We start from the raw sequence: 21623 nt of genomic DNA, 5'->3' as shown, positions 1-21623 counted from the left end.
TGCTCGGGACGTCCCACTCAGAGCTGTAGTGCGGGCGGTGCTTTCAGCAACACTTGCATGTGCTCTGATGTGCTGCAGATTTCCTCAGGAGAGCTCCAGGCATGCCGCTGCCAGCAACGGCGAGACAGTGCTAGCGGGTTTTTACGCCAGACCTCAGGAGAGCTCCAAGGAGCCGCTGCTCAGCGGTGGCCCCATGCTCAAGGACAGCCAGGTAGTTTCCTCTGAGAGCTCGAGGAGACTGCTACTGCAGTAACAGCTTCCCGTGCTCCAGGTGTACCTCAGCAGAATTTAAGAGCTCCAGCTATGGTGCTGCACTGCAGCAGTAAGCCATGCTCGCGACACTTTTCAGGTGGCTAAAACTGGTTATTTAGTTAGCGTCCATGGAGAAGTCTCCCACAGGTGGAAAAGCTGAATCGATCCTTCAGCCACATCTGGGCACCAATTGTAGGAGCTTCTCGGTGACGGCATAGTCGGCAACAAAGTATCTCTATAAGCAAAACAGCTGAGGTAGCACGTGGTTTATTGTGAGGGTCTTGCTTGTATCTGCTAGGCAGGGCTAAAGTAGGCCAGGAGAGGGCAGAAAAAGAGAAGGAGGTTCTGAATACCATACAATAAATGTTTTTCCAAGTTGAATAGTCTGTGTTGGACCAACCAATCTAATACAAGATATCACTCTCACAACATTTACATACAGCCAATAGAACTGTCCCATTACCTTTGGCAAGCAGAAGGGTATTGTTTAATCAAGGGAGCTGGCCCTCAGCTAGGCACACTATTGTTCACTAGCTGATGGCTTGATATTTTACATCTCAAAGCTTGCCTTCATTTCTATCTCACTTGTTGGTCTCAAACTCCTAGAATCTAAACCATCATATTTACAAGGCCTCTCTACTTCATCCTTCCCAACATACCGCGACTTCTGAGATGTCGGGAGAGGAAGAGTGGGGAGGCACCCTGTCTGATTTTTGGCGGCCTCGCTTTGCTTCTCCTGGTGGGGATTGGAAGTGGCAGGTTAATACCCCGAGGACAAGAAGGAGACAATAGAGCAAAGGAAAGGGTTAAAAGGCTGCCTTAAAAAAACCGCGGTACTTTAGCCCCATAAAACACTCGTGTACAAAGACCTGGAAAAAGAAAAGAAAGATTGTAAGTACCTTTCCAGAGGGGGCGGATACTGGGGGGAGTGGAACGTGTGAAATTTGTGAATGAGATGCTGGCTAGACCGGGGAAACGAGCGTGGAGCCTCTTAAGCTGCGTTTCTGTCCTTTCATGAGAAAGGCGGCCAGTACCGAGGCAAAGAGAAAGATAAAAGGAGTGAGAGAAATGCCCCCCGGTGGTTGAGACAGGGTCCCAAGGGAGGGGTTGGACTTCTGGTATAGGGAGCTGAGTGTTTTCCAGTATAATCCACTGGGAAACGAGATAAAAAGGAAAGAAGGGCCCTAAAATTTCCTCTTTTTTTTTTTTTGTGGCCAAATTGAGGGTTGGAAAATCCAAGAAATTTGGACTTTAAAATCTGGCTGGGTTGAGAGTTTCAGAGTCAAGAAACCTAGACTTTTAAAAGTGGCTGGGTTGAAAGTTTCAGTTTCTGAGAAGCTGGGCTTTGAAGGGTTGCTGGGTTGAAAGTAAAAACATCTGAGATTAACCAATAACATAAGAGACCTTAAAAATACACGAGGGGATATTAATAAGTAATCTGAAAAGGCACCAAATTTTGTGTCATTCAGTTGTGAGTGGGAGAGAATGAGAGATTGAAGAAATAAAACTGACTAAGTATGATGAATGAAAGTAAACGTAATATGGGTTGCTAATTTCCAGTTTGACTTTATTTTCTGGAGGGGTGGTACATTGTAATGTATTGTACTCTAAAATATAAGTAGAAGAAAAGTGTTGTGTGCCTGAGGTGAGGGGAGGAGAAGGTAGAGTATAGGTGGTTAGAGAAAGAAGGAAACAGGAGCAAGAAACAAATAGATAAAATCTTGGGAAATGGGACAGAAAACAAGCAAGTTAGGTTGAGAGAAGAAAAGGTAAGAAAATACCAAAAGAAATTCCCCAGGATAGCCCTTTGGGGGTCATGTTAGCTAACTGGGATAATAACCCTAGTACAAGAAAGAAAGACAAAGTAAAGATGATACAGTTTTGTGTCATAGAATGGGCAAAAAAGGAAATAAGATCAGACCATGTGTATTGGCCCAGATACGGATCAACGGAAGTGTGGATTTGTCAAGCTTTAAACATACTTGTAAATTCAAAAGAACCATTTAATCCAGAAGAAAAAGAGTATGCTGCATGCTGGATAGGAGACACAGATAGTACAGAGATAAAAATCTGTAAAGTGGCAGAGACTCCCAGGGAAAAACAGAAAGAAAAACAGAGAGGAAAAGGTGGGACCCCTTGGAAGCGCTGCCTCCCTTGCTGTCTCCCTTGCTCCCCGCAGCCCTGCCTTCCCCCTGCTCATGCTGCAGCTGCGAACGCCGATGGAGAAAGCCGCCTTGGCCCCTCCTTGAGAGGTGCCGTGGCTGCCCTGCTGGCCCCATCGGGGGTCCCGCCTACTCCAGCCGTGTGGTCCGTGGCGGCTCCGGTGGCTGCCCCGGAAGTCTGGCTTCCTCTAAGCGACCTTTCCCCTGTCTCTTGGGCAATTTCAGCTCCAGTCCCTGCCTTTCCCCCTCGGAGGGTCTGGTCCCTGTGCCAACTTCCGCCTTCTCCCCCTGCCTTGGAGGACTGGGAGTTAGGACCCAAGGGCATCTCAACTCAAGTTTTGAAGACAAAGAGGGAGGGGGTGAAGCGCAGTTACACTCAGGAGAAGAACGAGGAAATGATAAAGTTTACATTACAAGAGATGAATATCATATAAAACCTTTGGTGTTATAAATGCCAGGACAATTTATTTCCAAATTCAATAATTTGGTTTATTAAAAATTCAAATCACAAAATTTGGAACCAAATCACAGAATTTTAAGCAACAAAAAAAACCCCCCACAAACAGCGATACCTACTTGACAGAGTTTCTCCCGGGAAAAAGAGCCAAGGGTGACCCTTAGACACAGAGCCTGGCAGTCTGGTCTCTAGCTGGGTACACGAATTCGCCCGCTTAGGGGCTCAGTATAAATACGCTTTATTTCCCCTTCGGCAGCACTCTTCCCATTGTTTCTGTTAAGCACCGGCAATTAAGAGTGTTTACACTAAGCCCTGAAAAAGTCCCTCGATCCATATTCAAATGCTAATGTCCAGAGTAAGTCCTTGCTTTGAGGTAATCTAAAGGCCGTAGCAGCGTGTGATGACTTTGCCGCAGGTAGGCTAGTGACCAGAGTAAGTCCTTGCTCTTAGGTGATCTTCGCTGCACGTAGTCAGAGTGTAGGTTGGTCAATGTTCATTGTCTTCTTCTGACAACATTAGTGCCTTGTATTTTCACCTTCTATTTCTGGACCGGGAAGATCAGGAGAGGTGCTCCACGGAAATCTGTGAGGCACGCGGGTGGAGCACGTACACATACTTTTATACAATATATTACAGTTTCCAGTTTATAATTATCTATAGAACATGAATTAAATAACCATATTTTTCACATTTGGTAAGCTTAAAAGTGGGTTCTAGAGAAAAAGTTTTTCATTTTTAGTAGATTTAGAAGCAGAAAGAACCTGTATCATGAAAAAACCAATAGGATGTGAGGGGAGTAAAGAAATTTTAGAAATAGTGACAGAGGGAAACAAAAGGTTTGAAGTTTCTATCATAAAAGATGTAGTGATTAGCGGAAATACCAAAAGATGGATAGGTAATATTTTATTAATCCCAGAACTAGGTCTCAACATTTTAGGAAAAGATCTAGAAGTGTTGTTGAAAACAGAAGTTGTACCAGAGAGATGGTGAAAGTGACAGAGTAAGATCCTCCTAGAAGGAGGAAGAATATATGTTGATAGTTTGTTTAAAAGTTTTACAAAGAAAAGAATGTCAGGATGTGCCTTTGTTGATAGAAGAAAGTGTAAAATACATACTGATTGTGTGCATGCTTTTAGGGTTAGTACACACTTTTGGAAAATTTGAGGAAAAAAGGAACTATTTGAAAAGGAATAATACATGAGAGGCTCGTTTTTAAATGTTTTTAGAGGCATTAAAAATAATTATAAAATACAAAAGGGGAATAACTTCAGAAATAAGAGAAAATAATTTAATAGTTTAATAGGGCAAAAATTGAAGTCAAAAGAGTTGTGATAATTCTAATGTTTGATAGGAAAAATTAGAAGTTTCAAAACATAGTAAAAAATAAGAATTATAGATGAAATTAATTCCCAGATTAAAACCTGAAAGTAACACCCTATGAGATAGTGTTTAGATTATGAAACTGTTGCTTATAAAGTAGAAGAAATGGTATTAAAAAAATATGCCATCACAATTGCAAAAATGAAAAGAACAGTCCTTTAACCCAACAATATGAAGATGCTTTTTCAGGTATTACAAGCAACTAAAGCTGCAGTATGACTGACACCTGAGGCTGCAAATATGAATCAACGCCAGCAAGATAAAGAGACCAGTCTAAGAACCTGAGAATGAACTACAACATCTGAACCAGGTGATACCAAGTTGAATTTTAAACAAGACTGAGTAATAATGAACTGAAAAGACCCAAAAAATTCAAGAAAAATTGGACAAAGAACTTTTTAATCAGTGGAAAACAATCTAGTCTGTCAGATCTTCCTAATTACTTGTTTCTTCACAGCTGAAAGATATGTCATCCCACTGTGCAGTATTACAAGTGCATAGAGATCACAAGAAGTAACAAATCTAATGTAACTAACTTCTTCTTGCCCCTTCTCACCACTTGAGTTGGTTATTTGTTTTAACATATGCAAATCAACTAGAATTTTGGCTAAATTATTTTAAGTTTTGTACCTGATGAGACAGACAATATTTTTTTGCCTCTTTTATCTTCCCTATCTTTCTGTATGTTTATTGAAAGATTTTTGAAGATGTTTTGTTTTGTTTTTAAATATAAGAAAATATCAGATTTTTCCTGTGGTAAAATATGGGAGAGAAATAGTATAAATGACAAGATTCTTACTACTTTAAAATATCTTTATCATTTCATTTGTTCATTTACCATCTTCTTCCCTGTTTAGTGATAGCATTTAAAATTGTGTACCATCAAATGACACTAAATTATTGTGACTCTTACAGAAGTTGTTTTTAAAACTTTACTGAGTTTTCCAGCTTTTTGCAGATGAGACCTGTCTCACAGAATTAGTAGTATTGTTTGCTGTTAAAAAGAAGTTTTCATCAAGGTTTCTGAAAAGTTCCTAATCTCTCAAGTCAATGCATGGCAGATTAAGTAGATGTTTGCCTTAGAGAGAAATGAATCCTATAGTGTATGTGTCTTCCTAAGTTTTCCTAGAGTAGTGAAGGAAAAATCTTCAAGGATAAGCAAGAGTTCGTTGTCCTCCTGCCCCAAAAACAAGCTGGGCAGGAGATCTGCCCACCAGAAACTTTCAGTATTGTAAAGCTCTAACTTTAAAATATTTACTGGAAATTAAAGAGTTAAAAACAGCCCATAGTACCCTAGTGGAGAAGAAAGAAGTAAAAAAGTAAAATAGTTTTTTTTTTTACCCTCTGCAGTTTAACTTATTTTTGTTATTGAGTAGATTTTTCTCTTTTAAGTTTCCTTTTAACCTGTCCCTCTGCAGTTTAACTTATTTTTGTTATTGAGTAGATTTTTCTCTTTTAAGTTTCCTTTTAACCTGTCCCTCAAGTCTGGCTGCATTTCACAAAAGGTAGAGGCTTTTAAAAGATACTGTGACACCAAAGGTGTGAGTTAGTCCCCTGGAAAGGAGAACGGCACCCTAAGTTCAGTAATGCCAGAGTCTCCTAAGAGCTCAGTAAAAATTCTTTCCCACCACACGCCAAAGAGCTGAAGATTGCCTGCAAGAGTCACAGTGCATTAACTGGCTAATTCAAAGATGCAGTTATTTCAGTTTTGTTCAAAAGTGCAGTCTAGCCTGCACAGTTAGTTGTCAGCTCTAAAAAGACTTTGTGGCTAGCTTTTAAGACTAAATATATATATATCCTTGTAAATAGAGAATTACTAGTGCCTGTTAAGTAAGCAATACCTGAAGAACAGTGAGAAACTACAGTTAAGAAGTGTCAAAGATGATTTGCCTAGACATTAAAAAAAAAAAAAAAAAAAGTGACAAAGAAATAGAGGGCAAGACTGGGTTGGCCACTGTACTCCCCATCCATCAAGAAGATCATATACACCTGCTGTGGGTTGCACACCCATAGGCAGGCAAGGTAGGTGTATAAGCCATACTGGACCTCTGTTATTCCTTTTACTGTCACTCATTTTTTTGTCTTTTCCCTCCTGGGATATCGGCAGTGTCATGTCACAGGTGTTACTGAAAGCTGTATATAGAAAGACACTTGTGGAATTGCATTTTATGGAAATTGTATGCTCTGGCTCACCCCTGGAAAGTGTATGGTTTATCCTAAGTCTGTAACCTCCCTGCAGTATCGTGTATATGTAACTCTATTGACTAGAGAATCTTACCGCGCCTACTTCGAAACTCCCTGTTAAGAATGCAGGGGGAAGTAGGCTCGTCCTCTTTGCCTGGGAAGTCTCCAGAGGCTCCGCTCTTCTCCCCTTCTCTCTCTCCCCTTCCCCCTCTCCCTCAGTGACCATGCTGCCTTCCCCGGGTAAGACTCCAAATAAATCCTCATTTCATCAGCACCTCACCAGCCGTCTGGAGTCTCTTTGCCTGCCTGCATGCCAACACCCACGACCCTAGGACCCGGGGAACCCTCCCCGGGGACCCCTGCCATAAAATCTAAAATTGCAACAGACACCGAAGTTTCTTTTTTATCACACACACTTGTGTTGACAGCCACTGTTATATAACCCATCCAAATTAAGTAATTGTGTGCACAACGAGAAGAAATCCTGGATTGTAGAAAACTTAAGAACAAGTAGTAACAAGTTGAGAAGTAAATACCCAAAAAGAGAGAGATAGATTTGTTTTAAAGCACCAGATGGCTTATTTTAGATATGTAGAAAAAGAACCTATCCAAGACTCCCTTCCCTGTAGAAAAGGAGTTGTACTCTGAGAATCATACAACCAAGATTTTTTTACCAATACCAAATAGAGATCAATTAAAAATACCAGTTAATGAAGACTTAAATAAGAGATTTGATTGAAAGTTTTCAAAAGTGAAGAGATGAATACACAGAGACTTCAGGCATATGCAGCACAATAAAAAAAAAAAACCTTGAAAGGACTGTAGTACAAGAGAATGAGTCTGTTTTGTACATGTGGGGAAGTTTTTCCCATGCTGTCCCATGAGGTAGGTATACATCCCACACATTCCATAGGAAAAGGCACCATAGTTCAGCAACTTATTACAGTTGTATCTCAAACATGTCAGGTTCCAATTTCCCATGTCCTTTACTGACCCCACCTACTCAGAATTGTTCAGAGTTGCATAGATTAAAGATCCTGTGTCAAGAGGGTAGAGCCACCAGTTAGAAAACTCAGGAGGAACTCCCATCAGCTCTTTCCCACAGAAAAAGAACACCTTAAGGGAAGTGACATGGAAGTAAAAACGTTTTTAATTGTGAAAAATGTATATGGAGCTCCTTAAAATGAGATTTGTGTTGAGACTGCTGAGGTGAAAGTTGAGGGAGCTGTGGCACAGGCCTTTGTGTCCCTTCACTGCCCCGCGCTGAGGCCAAAGGCAGTCAGAGCTGTGACCGAGCTGTGACATTGCTGCACTGCCGGACACATCTGAGCTCACACATCCTGGAGTCTCCTCTCTAGGAAAGGAACCAAACTGAACACCGGGACTGCTCCATCCATCCCCTGGGGTAAAGCAGCTGGAAGGTGTCCTCTGGACAAGGACAGTGTGGGGCACTCAGAGCTTTGCAAAGCACCCACGCAGGGAACACCTTCCTCACAACATAAGTCTGTGACAGACATGTCCAAACCTCTGCACAGCTGCTGAAATCCAGAATAAAATGATGCACAACAGAGCAAGCTCATGAAAGTTTACAGAACTTAAATATTTATTTTTAAACCATTTTAAACCCCCCAAAACATTGAAGCTTCATCTATAAACAGATTTACAAGACTAAGAACTACAGAAGCTAGAGGAGCACTATAATTTGTTTCTGTGATGCAGTTATTTTGTAAAGCTTCAGATCAACTCTATTTACAACTTTTGCTGCTTTTACATTTATAAAAATATTTAATCCATAACATTATTGTTTTCAAAAACTATTTCCAGATTTTTTCTCAGATATAAATTCTTATTGAATTTCAGTTATATAGCAGACGAAAGTTTTAAACAGAAACATTTTTTTTTAAATTAAAACAAGGAGTTAAAAGTAATTTTTTTACAGTGTAGGCACCATTGAAAAAAATTGTCCTTGGCATATCTAACCACCATCTCTCACAAGTGTCCTTTAAATAAAAACGATGCAGTGGCAACATTTGATGAAAAATGCAGTATTTACTTGTACACCTTTACTTTTTCAATATTTGGCAGATATATTTCAGATTCTTTAAAATGACTTTTGTGCAAAAACAAAATGTGCAGGTCTGAACCATAAAATAAACACACCCAGCCTTTATCAAAAATAAATTTACACCAATGGTTCCACAGCTAAGTACTGAAAAACAATCCCAGTTCAAAACTTCAGCATAATATACATACTGGGTTGGAAAAGGGAAAAAAGAAAATTAAAACAACAGAAGAGATTACCCATCTAGCAGTACCATAAATATATAACTGAAAGCAACTTTATAGTCTTACCTACTTTTTAGGAAAAAAATCACTCTGTACTGCACAGTACTACCTTTTTGTGAAAGAATATATATAAATCAGTTGTTTGCATATTAACTGGTAAATACATATTTAAAATACACTTTCAGAAAATTATAAACAAATTATGTTGATGTACTGTATTTAATGTATTTCAGAACAAAAATGTGTATAAATATCTTACAGGAGAAACAACACTACCACATAGAATGCTGGTGTTACACCGATACCTGCGTGTGAGGTATGCAACATGCGACGCTCAGCTTCTCTGGCTCCCTTCCACCCAGGCATGTATACTCAGAGAGAAAAAAAATTAAATTAAGTTAAATTGGACTTCAGGTTTTGTCCATTATTGCCGAAAGCCCCACCCTCTCGACTGTATTGCTCTAACTTTTCCTACCATGATGATATAAGATTGAGTTAGTACTTGAAAACCTGTTCTAAAAGGTAATACACAGACCATACATCAGGACAGACCTGTTGCTACATAACACCTGAAAACTATTGCCATATTGCTGTCAAATATATTTAATCACAGAGCTGCCTAAAATATGGTACCAATTTAGAATTAAAATAAATACTGTTGCAGGTTTGTTTTTCAGGACACGATTACTATATGCTGGTTGAAGCAGGTGCTGCAGCAATACCCTTTGCCACTACATTACATGTCTTGAATATGCTTGTGAAAAAGCTATTTTTCTCTGAAACTTGTTAGCGATTTACAAAAGTTTAACTCATGAAAAGACCTGTACAACTCCATGTACAGGAACAAAATAGCATCAAAACATACTGTACTTGCACATTTTATTAACTAAAGTAACGGTTATTTCTAAAAGCAAAACTGCACCTCAACATTTATCAGATTAAACAGGGGAAACTACAATATTAAAAGTTGTTCTTTACAAAATAATTTCCTGAAAATATAAAACCATGTGCACTGCCACAAAATAGTTGAGTAGGTTCTTTCAAATCCTCAATCACCATCAATATGTTGCAAAGATCCAAAAGGCACAAGGAGCTCATGAGCTAAGCACTGCCAAGCTTGAAGTAGTTTTGGTGGGTTTCACTGGGTTCATACGAAAGAGCAGTCAATTCACAATTGTGTGGAGTTTCTTAGGATGAGTCGTTAACAGAAAATCTACAGATAAAAAATGCAAGTTAAAAAAATTGTTATTTATATTGTTTCAGCTAGGCAAACAGCACATAAATATTTCTGCATCACTAAACTAGTACATGCCTTCATCTCAATGGTTCATAGTAAAAAACCCATCAGAAGTGACATTGTCAAGAAAACATTCCTAAAAGAGGTAAGAAAAAGATTCTCTGTTCTCCCCTATTGCCTGTAAGTATGCTTAAGACAAACCTGCAGGCTAAATTAAAGAAGCAATATATAGCAACTACATTAAAGCTGCAACACTTCAAGACCAGATCCAGTAATTGTTAATATTAGTTTTAGTCTCAAACAGAAGTGTTAACTATAACTACAAAGCTAAAGGTTTAAAGCACTGGACATAGCAGATCTTTCTCTTATTCACTAAACTACTTACTTCTGAAATTTCTCCATAAGTTTCTTCACCATCTTATCTGTGATCCCTGGACATGTTGTTTCTGCCACGTTGATGCTTTTCTCAAGTTCCTCAATTGCTTTCTTTTTGTTAGCATTATTTGTGTCCTGCTGCTTGAGCTGAGGAGCAAACCAAAAACGTTAAACTCAGAAGTTATTAGACATTTGGCTTATACTTTCAAGGAAGATTTTTAAGCCAACACTTACCTCAGCAAACACAGGGGTGATTATCATAGTTAAACAACTCAGGGTTTTAACAAGATCCTGATCCTAGAAGTTAACACATATGGATTACATCAGCATATTACAACATACATCATACATACTGCCTCTTAACACAGCACACACGATTTTGGAAGTTGAGTTAAATTTAACAAAGTGTTTAAAATACATTACAAAACCCACAAAGACACACTACATCAACAAATGTTATGGGATGTTAAAATAGATGCCTGATGACATCTCAAACAATGTCATTCAGCATCAGAAAAACAGTTCAGTTTTTCTTCACTAGTAAGAGACTAAAATTCCCATCTCTATGAATGGATACTGATCTACAGTACATCTGCAGTATATTTTGCATTTGAGGCTGACATGGCATAGGAAATATCACTAACATGCATTATGTCTTGAACTGCAAAAAACCCAGTCAGTTCTTATGAAAAGTGAAGTTACTAAGTTTTATCACTATCTTCCTTAAACTGGCTTCAGAACCAGCAGTTAGAAATAACTCCTCCTCTGTCTGTACGAACCGTCCCATTCTGGAGCTTCTTTGCATCCGGCTTCTTCCGGACTGTAGTAAAGCTCCACTCAGGGTGAGAATTATTTTCTTTGTTGCTGGACTCCCTGAAACAAAAAGGACGTGATGTACATAATACAACAGAACACCAAGCAGGCATAGGTAACCCAAATACATAACAAGTCTATCAGGATTAGTTCCATAGTCCTTAAAATGTGAAGAAAAACATGTATTGAAACATTAACTGTACTTTAAAAGAGGCTGAATAAAATGAAATGTGATCAAAAGCAAACATATTGTCTACCTACAAGGCTTACCTTCTCCCATGGCATCCCATTTAAGAGTTATCTGATAGCCAGAAAAACAAGAGACTTACAGAAAGCATGTTGTTCCACAGGCATTGTGCAAACTTCATGCACCTCAACCTTCCTCTGCAATATCTCTAATTGTGATTCAGTGGTTTTGGTACAACCACTAGCCTCAGACTAGGAAATAAATAGCACTTAAACAGAACTGAAATTGAGTCTAAAGTGAGAAAGTTTAAAGAGGCAACAAGCACACAGCTTATGTGTTAGTCTTTAGGGTCATACAGGGAGTTTTCTTGGAAGAAGACAATAAAAAAAGAAACAGACAGGTGTAAAGAAATGGTGCTATTAGACAGAAAAGCTGCAGCAAACCCACTTTAAGAACATTATCTAAACAAAAAAACACCGCCAAAAAAGACTGTATTGAAAATAAACTTACGAATCTGAACCATCGGAATCACTTTCATCACTACTATGTCCCTCTGCTTTCCATCTCTTAAACCTATCAATCAGTTCTGTCAGATAGGAAGTCTTCTTGGCATTTTTCATAATGAATTTGTGCTTCAGAAGTTCTTTTGCAGTGGGGCGCTGTAAGAAACACTTTAAATATTTAATGTTATGCTAATATTTAATGATTTTAAATGCTAATAGGGGAGACTTAGTAAGACAACAAACTTCTAGAGCTAACTTGTATAATATCAGGAAACTAGTGAAACAGGAAGTCAGAAAAGCCAGTAATCCACATTTACGAGCACGCTAAAAATACAATTAAGTCACCCATGGACTATACAGCTTATCCTTCTACATTAGAAGGTCACACCCAGGAAAATGACTAATGAAAACTCTCCAGTGCAGCATTTCCTTGTAAGATGAATTCAGACAGCAAAAGCTGTGCTGAAGAAAAGGATTTCAGATGATTCTCTCCTCTGTTAAAACTTCTCTTCTGACATTATCCTAGCTTAGCGTGCATTTTAGGAATCTGTCTCTGCTACTGTAATTTCTTTCAGCATTCTCCCTCCTCCTTTTGAGTATTTTAAACAAAACAAACTAGGATAGAGACAGAGATATTAAAAAGTACCACTAAAATTTACAGTGGAAAGTAGTCTCTAAGATTATTTAAATCACTGACGATGCACAATGCCAGCAAAATATTTCACAAGCATAGGAGAACAGAAAACAAAACTGAAACATCTACACACACACACATTTATCTACTCACAAATGTTGGGTCCTTATTCAGACAGGCATCAATGAATTCTTTAAAAGGTTTACTGAAGTCACCTAATAAAGTGGGAGGATTGTTTTTTGGAATGAGGAACAGAACTCTCATTGGATGCATATCCGAGTTGGGAGGCTCCCCCTTGGCCAGTTCAATTGCAGTGATGCCCAGTGACCATATGTCAGCCTGAGAGAGGGAAAAAGGGACTGTTAGTACAAAATTATGGGCTGTCATGACTGCATTCATTCAATAACTGAAATCTTCACATATAATGCACCTATATAATAAAATTAATGTTGGCCTAAGTAGATAATGCAAACATTCTTTTCTAACACTGCAGGAACACCTGACTCACAAAGACCTGGCTGACTTAATCTTTAATGACAAACATCTGGATTATCATTTTTGTTGCAGCTGGTGTTCTAACACTGCCAGCAAGTTAAATGGACACCTAAATTTACACACTTTTAGAAAAGTTTCAGAAATATTGCTCTTAGTTTGATTTTTTCCATATGTTAATGACAAATTGCCACAAATTTCCTATGTCTAATTAGGAGTTTTTTAGGTATCCAATCTTGTTTGACAGCTCACTCTAAAGGAACAAGGCAGAAAGCTGAATCAAATCCAGCAGAGGATCACTTAATTTCTTTCCTAACAGACTGCTTGATGAATTTAGCTGGAGAATTATTGACAACTAGTTAAGACTTGAAACACCACCTGAAGCACCAAGTTCATAGTGTAAGTCAGAAAAATAATGGAGTACCATTTATTTTAGCTAAAAGCAAGCATTATAAACAAATTCTGCCTTTGTATTAAAACATAGTATATTATGATATCATATATAAAATACTAGCATTCTAAAATTCTTTTCTGATTTTGATTTTTTCCCCAAGTGAAATACATTATTACTTGCATCTTTTTAGATGAGCTACAATAGCTACTTAGATCACTAAAGGTGTTTCTCAATAAAAAAGTGTTTGGCAATAGTCAACTACACTTGGCACAGAACCATAAACCAAAACTGCCCATAGAGTAAACAAGGATTACAACTGGCATCTCTCCAATATTCCTTTTTTGTTCACAAGACCTAAAATAGCTGTACTTTATAGCAAAGAATTAAACTAACTCACTGTTTATTACTGAAATACCATAACCAACAATTGTGTATTGGAGCAAAAAAATTTGAAAGAAGAGATGGGGCTGACAAATTTCTGGCACTACTAAAATGTATGAATTTCTAGTTTATTTTCCAGCCTTTTGGATTAGAGAGAGAAGAAGAAAGATTAAAATTCAGTCCAGATACCAAAATAGTCATCACTATTAGTCTAGAAATTGAAGTGTATCCTATCCAAATCCTTCATCTCTCGTACCAAAGGCTTGTATCTTCTGTGCTCTCCCATCATCCTACTGGCATGGAAAAAAACGAGGAAGACTTTGCTCTTCCAACACACTGAGGAGATATGGAAGGCAAAAGATTAGGTTGATGGGGAAATGTAAATGAAAGGGTGGTAAAGCTGATCTATACACAGGGCAAGCAGAAGAATTATTCCCAATCTGACTGGCCAACACACATTTTTAAAGCAGGGTAGAGAGCTTTTCCAAAATGCTCTAGGGAACACATTACAGTGGGACCACTGAAACCCTAAACAGAATTCCAACTTTTTTATCAGCAACAACCCTTGTGAAAAGTACACAAATTCCTTGAAGTCTGACTGATCCTGGGAAAGTCTCCTGGAGTGTGAAGGTTTTCAGGACACTTCAGATATCCAACAGTTTTTTCTTTATATGCACATCACATAGGTACAGTATTACTTCACACATAGCAAGATTTTTATTCTCTTGATCCTATTTTCAGGTTTTATCCCAGAGCATGGAAAGTCCAATGCCAGACTGAAACACACTGCTGTTTCACCAATCACACGCTCTAGGACATCTTGTAGTTTTACACACAGAAGAGGGGACTGTTTCCTCCTTATTGTCATTTCTAGCACCAGTTTTCAACTCACACAAAAACATGGAAGAACTCTGCTTTTCTACTGCTAGTTCACATAGGGAAACTCTCCTTCGCAATCAGTCATCCATCAAGAGCTTTCATGACAAAGAAAGGCATAAGGTACCATAATGCTACTAAGCCACAGCCACCAAGTTACTTTTTACCTCCTCAAGACTTGCACTAAAACTTTCAGCATTATGTGGATCCTCAGAAATACCATTTGAGAAATTATACCCAGAGCTGTGTATAAAAATGTGAGAAGAAATTAACATTTTGGCCACCATCTTGGCTTTAAATCAACTACCATGTTCTGGTGGCATTTTACTTTGTGAGTACTTTATTACTGTTTGAATTAAATGCAAAACACTGAATTGAAACCAAATCAACCAACCACTCCACATTCAGGGAGTTGCTCTGGAAGAGACATGACATCACCATTTTACTTGGTGACTTTGCACCTGAGTACAATGACATGTAACTACTGTATAAAACAAATTTAACCCTACTTTTAATTTTATTATTTGAAATCCTGTAATTTCAAATCTACTTTTTTTTCTCCTCATACTGATAGAGCTAAAATTAAAAAAACCAAAATAAATGCTGTCGGATAATCAGATATAAAAAAAATGTTCTACTCTCACACTTACTTTTGAATCATATGCTGACTGCTGAATAACTTCAGGGGCCATCCAAAATGGGGTTCCAACAAAGGTATTTCTCTTAATTTGTGTGTCTGTTAGCTGCCCAGCAACTCCAAAATCAGCAAGCTTAACATCACCTTGTTCTGATAACAAGACATTGGCAGCTGCCAAGGGGAAATAACGTAATAACTAATTAGAATACTGTTTAATGGCTTTTAAAGGCTTTAACAAAGTAACATTTGAAATGTTGCACACCTTTTATATCCCTGTGAATTTTCTTCTCTGAGTGTAGGTAGTCAAGACCTTTCAAGATTTCCTTTAGCATAGTAGCAATCTGGAACTCATCAAATGGGCCAGCACGCAGCTTTGGAAAAAAGACAGATTAAAATAATTTTAGTCTTGTATCTAATTTTTGCCTTGCTTTGACTAAATTAAATCTTAAACTTGAAACTTTTTTTTAAAGTCAAGAACTAACAAAATTAATGAAATATTCAATGCAATATGTCAATATTCTAATTTAAATAGGTGCCACTGGAATGATCACCTTCATATCTACTCTACTGCCAATACACTGAAAATGCTGTTACTCCTCAAACTTACACTGTCTGTGCTCCCCTCAGCACGCAAAGCACAAGAAAAGCAACAATTAACTTTCCATAAAGTTGTATTTCCCTACAGGCAGCAAACACAGCAGACTGAATTTTGCAATTTAGATTAAGTAAATTAAGAAAACCAATTTCAAAATAGATTAATCTGTTAACTGTGGGTTTTATATTTAATGATGCAGTTTTTACTTGTCCCAGCCTTTTTGATTCCATGCTTGCTTTTGTATCAAGAACATAACATGCTACTATAAAGCTGCTAATGGATTAAGTGTAAACTTTGCACATTAGAAAGCTATGCAAATAAAACAAAAGAAATTAAGGTGAGTGATCAAAAAAATACCAACAGCACAGCACCAAAATAGTGAACACCATGAAATTATGGTAAGGCAAATGAGGCAAAACTTAAACTTTATTCTTCTAAAATTTTATTCTTCTACAGGTTCAGTGATTTAAATTGGCACTAGTAAAAGCTACTTTCCTGTTTCTGATACTCCACAAAATACAATCAATTACTCAAAAGTGTTAAGAGTACCTCCCAGCCCCTTTCTCAAAAGGGCCAAGTTCTAGAGCTACAAACTACCACATGCTACACCTAATTACTATGCTTGTGATGAGTTGATCTGACGCAATTTCATAAAAAAGTTTAGATTTGTGAAGTCAAGCACATACTTCAACTCTCACAGACAGGACCCCTGTTAGCGAATACATAATTATTACCATTCTGTAATAGTGAAGACATGAAGCTGAGGCAGAGCTGCACTGAAACCATGGGGAAACCACATCCACACTCAGTGGACTGTAATTTTGCACTCTCCAGGCTACACCTTCCATGAATGCCACACTATCTGAAGTAAAAGGTACTTTCATGCTTAACTGAAAATACCTGAACATGGAAAACCCAACACCTTTTAACCAGTTAAAATTAACTGTCTGTGGCCACACTCCTCATTCATTCTTGAGATCCAAACCTAAAGGAAACATTTTTTACTTAAGTGTAATGAATTCTACTTGGAGGAGGTGGGAAGCGATGGACAGAGGACCCCAAACCCAAAATCCCACCAAATATACAGCAAGAAAAGGACTTCCCAAACTAAAAAAACCCCATTGTTTCATTTGGCTGAGAACAAATGGATGCTTCTTAATGCTTAGAGACAAAGAGTAAAAGAAAAATTTACATGAATTCAATGTGACAGAACTAGCATTCAAATTCACACTTTTTGGAGCATTACCACACAGCAGTGATGTAATATCAGCTGCCTCCAGGTACTTATTTTTATAAAGTGATATAAAACCACAATGAAATAAAGTTCACTGATACTTATAATGCAAAAAAATCATATACTTACAAGATCCAAAGCTGACCCTCCACCCAAGTATTCCATTATTATCCATAGTTTTGTGCCCTGTATAGGAAGGCATGAGTTGTCAAAAGTCCAAGGCTGCCATAAAAATTTTATATATATTTCAATAGACTATGCGCACACTCTTAGGAAAAGGCAAATAGAGAGTCTCGTTAATCACCTAGTTGTATGCAACTACTTCTTGTAGAATGGTCATACAGTTCCTCTGAAGTCTAAAATATTAATTAATAAGTTTGACTTCTGTATTTTAAAAAGCAATGAAAAAATACCATCACTACTAACCAATTTCAGCTAAGTAGTAACTAAAATTATTTCACTTAAAGGAACAGAACTTTGAGGGGAAAAAAGTGATTAGGTGGTGGTTTAAGTTTTAATTAAATACAAATAATTATTTAAAACGGACCTTGAGAATATGTGAGTTTCTGCACTTCCTCTGTGGAGATGTCTCAACCTCTAGAACTGACAAATTATTCTAACACTGATTTCTAGGTGCTGACTTTGTCCTCGGCTTGTCACTGCAAAAGGTGGCTGGTTCATAGAAACAAAACTGGAAACACTTGGTAGCAAATTTACAGACTACTTCCTTGCCAGAGCCTCCTCAAAAGACAAAACTCAAATATGAATCTATGTGGCGCTACTCTAGAAAATGAATGAAATGCTGAGAGGGAGACCAAGTGTCAAAAAACAAAATCAAACAGAAAAACCTCCCAAACTGAAGCAAACAAACCAAAACCAACAAAAAACCCAAACACAAGCAAATAACCCATCCCAGATACTTAATATACTTTGAACTATCACTAAAACTTAAGCTTACATTAAATAGTTTCAGGGATTTTTTTAAAAGTCACCTAAAATATGTCAGCAGCACAAAACATTTAAGCATTATTTAAGATGAAAAGTTTTACTCAACATTTTGGTTTTCTGTAGGTTTTCATTTTTGTTTGTTAAATTATGCCTTAGATAACATTTCACACAGTGGTTACATAACTGCTGATGTGTTACTTTGTCTCAGGCCTACTAAGCTGCATAACTGCCAACACATTTTACATGGTGCAGGGTTTCTTTCCACACCAGGAACAGCTTTTGTTTCTGTAACTATGAAGGTATATTTCTCTTGCTCAGAAAAGCCACAAAATTGTGCTAGGAATTGTGGAGGGAGGAGAGAAACCCAAGGTCCAAAAGCAATGGCAAAAAGAATCCTTTATCAACTCTGTTCATTCTGTAGCCATTTTGTGCAAATCCCAGCCCCAAAGAGCAAGCAGCAAAAAGAAAAAAATGAAGTAAAAAACTCTGTTCAAAGAAAAATAAAAACCTACTAAAAATGCCAGGTTGGCATGATAAATCTTGCTTAATTTTAGATTATTTTCCAAGCGGCATTCTAGCAAATCTTTGTACAATATTATACATTACCTTTAAATATGATCCATAGTATTTTGTTACATAAGGACTATCACACTGACTTAAAACAGTTATCTCTTGCTGTATATCTTCTATTTCATCTTCTGCTTCCTCAAGGTCTATGATTTTTATGGCAACGACTTGCTGTGTCCGATTATCAATTCCTTTGAAGACCTCACCAAAGGAGCCTTTCCCAATGCGTTCCAATTTTGTGAGTAGTTCTTCTGGGTCTGCTCTGTGGTTCTAGAAAAAGAAAAAAAAGAAGGGAAAAAAGACACACAAGTTGCCTAATTTACTTCCAAGTTATTAGCCCTCATTACTCTCCAAGAATCACGTCATCCAGATTTATCATGACAAGAATGGTTGCATCAGGCAAATTTATTCCCTACACACTAACTTCTAATTCAGCTATTAGTTACAGAACATACATTATGCAATTCTGTCAAAGGTAAGTGAGCCTTACTAAGGAGGGAGTCAGGTACAAACCTCATTTTACTTCCTCACATAACAACCCTTTAAAATGAAAGGATAGAGCTGTTCTTAATGTTAATCCTGTCTCTGCAGTAATTCAGAAGACTGGGGAATGCAATTACTGGCACAGGACCACCAACGACATCACCCAGGCAGACAAGGCTGGGCTTCCCACCTGGCCAAGAGCCTGGGGCAGGCACAGCTCCCTGTCACCTAACACAGCGAGGGGTGCTCGGGAGAGGATGGCACGACTGCCAGAGTCCGAGATCAGGTAAGACCAGATGTCTTCAGGGGAGTTAAAAGTGCTGACAGAAAGATGAGCCAAAGGGACTGAGATGTGTTCAGCGAAGTAATAAGAAGCTGTCACAGAGTACTGAACCCACGGCACTGATCGGAACTGGCTGGTATCACCATACATGCCTTACAGAGGGGAGAAGAGCACTGCTGAGGACACTGCTGGTTTGGAATCTCTGCTGAATAACAACTCTTAAAATCACCAGACTGGTTATTATAAAAATATTTTAAATTTCTTAGCTTCACTCGAGTAGTCGGGAGGGCAACAAAAAGGAAGCAAATTCTCGTTTCCCCATCAAGATAAAGCATGCCATGTGGCTGCTTAGAGAATCTTGCATATCCAAACATCAGAGCACTGGCTTTTGAAGGACATGGATGACACACTCCACAGTTTAAGAACACAGAACTTCAGACCAGAGTAGAAAAATTTACAGAGAAATGTTTTGAAGAGGTCAGACAGACACACCAAAAGAACAGAACAGCCCATGCTTTGCAGATTAACAGAATTAAACGCCTTACTGCTACCAGAACTGGGCAACTGACTGCACAAATCAGTGCTGAATAAAGAAAAAAGCCCTCTAATTCAGTAAAGTTTTGAGAATATGGAAGAGATGCTTTGCTCTGCATCTTTCTCACATTCCAAAAGTCAGAAGCAGCAAAAGAAGCGGCAGGTTTGGTGAAAGCAGACATTTAACCTAAAGCACAGATTACCCTAGATAACCAAATACTCAAGTATCAACATGAAACTCCAGAAAATAACTTTACATTGGTGTTCTTGCAAATTCATGAGAAAATTTTTACTGGGAAAAAAAATACATTAGTACTTTAAGCTAGTCCAAAATGGACAGTCCCATTTCCTTACATGTGGGTCCCTACTGTTGCTTCTTCCCTTTGACCAAAACCAGAATTTATTCCACAATACTATGAAATGAATCAGGAAACCGATTTAGCTGAGTTAACCATATGATTTGCCAGGTTTATTTTCAGCTGAATCAGTTTACTGCTCATATATACCAAGCTGTTATTTCTGCTATCACAAGAGGAGGGAACATGAATTAGTACTGCAGATTCTTAGTGATCTGTGGAGGTAAGATTTCTAGATTTTGCAAACAGACAAGACACACTGCCGCTCCTGAGAAGCGCATTACAACAGGAATGAGGAGTTTCCCCTTTGTCTGTAATGAGCTCATTGCTACTCTGCTCCATTAAAAAAAATTCCTAGAAATAGTTAAGCAAAAAACTTGTATTTTCTTCTGTTGATAGAGACAGTGAAAGACCTAAAAGATGAACAAATACACAATCAAAGGAAATGAAAAAAAAAGAGGATCTATTTGGTCTGAAACCTGGGAGAACTAATATAATTATATTAGGAGAGAAAATAACTGAAGGCTTCAGGCGCTCATAAAGTTTTTAGTTAAAATGGTCCCAGAACACCAGTAAATCTTCAGACTGTCCAAAGACAGACACATTGTCATACACTACTGCATCAGCTCCTGTCATCATTTCATTGCTAAGACTAAAACCCATTTTTTTAAAATCTTAATTTAAAATCAATTTCCAGGGGTGCTCCAAAAAATTATTGTAGGGACAGGCGTGGCAAAAGCAGCAGCAACTGCCACCAAGCCTTTCCCTACTGCCAGGTAAGATGGGAAACCATCCTCTAGCCAGGAATGGTTACTCAACTGCATTAGTTACAATAAGGAATAACTAACTGATAGTTCTCCATTTACAATAAACAGAGACACACACTTCCAGTAAACAAGAAAGATGACTGGTAAAACTTTTTATTGATGCTTAAATACTCATCTTCACAAAAACTAGCTTCAATTCAAGACACTTGGAATCTGGGATTTCAGGAGTCATTCATACTAATAGGTATTGTTCATTTGAGATTAAACCTGTTAAACACTTCCAGTCAGATAAAAGAAAAGTAATTTAATCACAGACATACTCAGCTAATCCAGCCTTTCACAAATGTCTGATCACCTCAAAGGGCAACACCTGGATTTTGCTGGGGGAGAAACAAGCAGAAAACTCCTCTGGGCTCCTCAGTAGAAAAGCACATCACTCCATCCCATACACCCACTTAACCATCATCAACAGAACAAATCAGGCCTACAAATTCTCTCCCCCAAGCTACTTCAGGTGAATCAGAGCTTTAAAGGCCATTTTATCTTCCAACAATTTCTGATGCCATTGTGTGTGAGTGCTGGCGTACAGGGAGAGATAAGTCATGG

At 38.0% G+C, this 21623-nt stretch overlaps 1 protein-coding gene and 1 long non-coding RNA gene across 2 annotated transcripts in view; one reads left to right on the top strand and one right to left on the bottom strand.

The window, feature by feature from the left end:
• Positions 1–774: 774 nt before the first annotated feature.
• LOC134565279 (uncharacterized) lies at positions 775–8656 on the top strand. Its single transcript, XR_010083851.1, has 2 exons — positions 775–1143; positions 4441–8656. It is a non-coding gene; the product is annotated as an uncharacterized LOC134565279 (long non-coding RNA).
• The window catches only part of LOC134565278 (serine/threonine-protein kinase 26), a 26629-nt gene continuing 13022 nt past the window's right edge, over positions 8017–21623 (bottom strand). Inside the window, exons 3-12 of the mRNA XM_063424793.1 lie at positions 18634–18864; positions 17209–17265; positions 15513–15621; positions 15264–15421; positions 12624–12809; positions 11844–11992; positions 11113–11206; positions 10568–10630; positions 10344–10480; positions 8017–9934 (exon numbers count right to left, since the gene is read on the bottom strand). Coding sequence (XP_063280863.1) covers positions 9910–9934; positions 10344–10480; positions 10568–10630; positions 11113–11206; positions 11844–11992; positions 12624–12809; positions 15264–15421; positions 15513–15621; positions 17209–17265; positions 18634–18864 — 1209 coding nt within the window. The 3' untranslated portion in view covers positions 8017–9909. The remainder of the gene's footprint in view (positions 9935–10343; positions 10481–10567; positions 10631–11112; positions 11207–11843; positions 11993–12623; positions 12810–15263; positions 15422–15512; positions 15622–17208; positions 17266–18633; positions 18865–21623) is intronic.

The sequence above is a fragment of the Prinia subflava genome (assembly GCF_021018805.1).
Source record: "Prinia subflava isolate CZ2003 ecotype Zambia chromosome W unlocalized genomic scaffold, Cam_Psub_1.2 scaffold_54_NEW, whole genome shotgun sequence".
Classification (NCBI taxonomy): Eukaryota; Metazoa; Chordata; class Aves; order Passeriformes; family Cisticolidae; genus Prinia; species Prinia subflava.
Note: the sequence above shows the minus strand (reverse complement) of the source record. Positions and strands in the feature narration are given on the sequence as shown.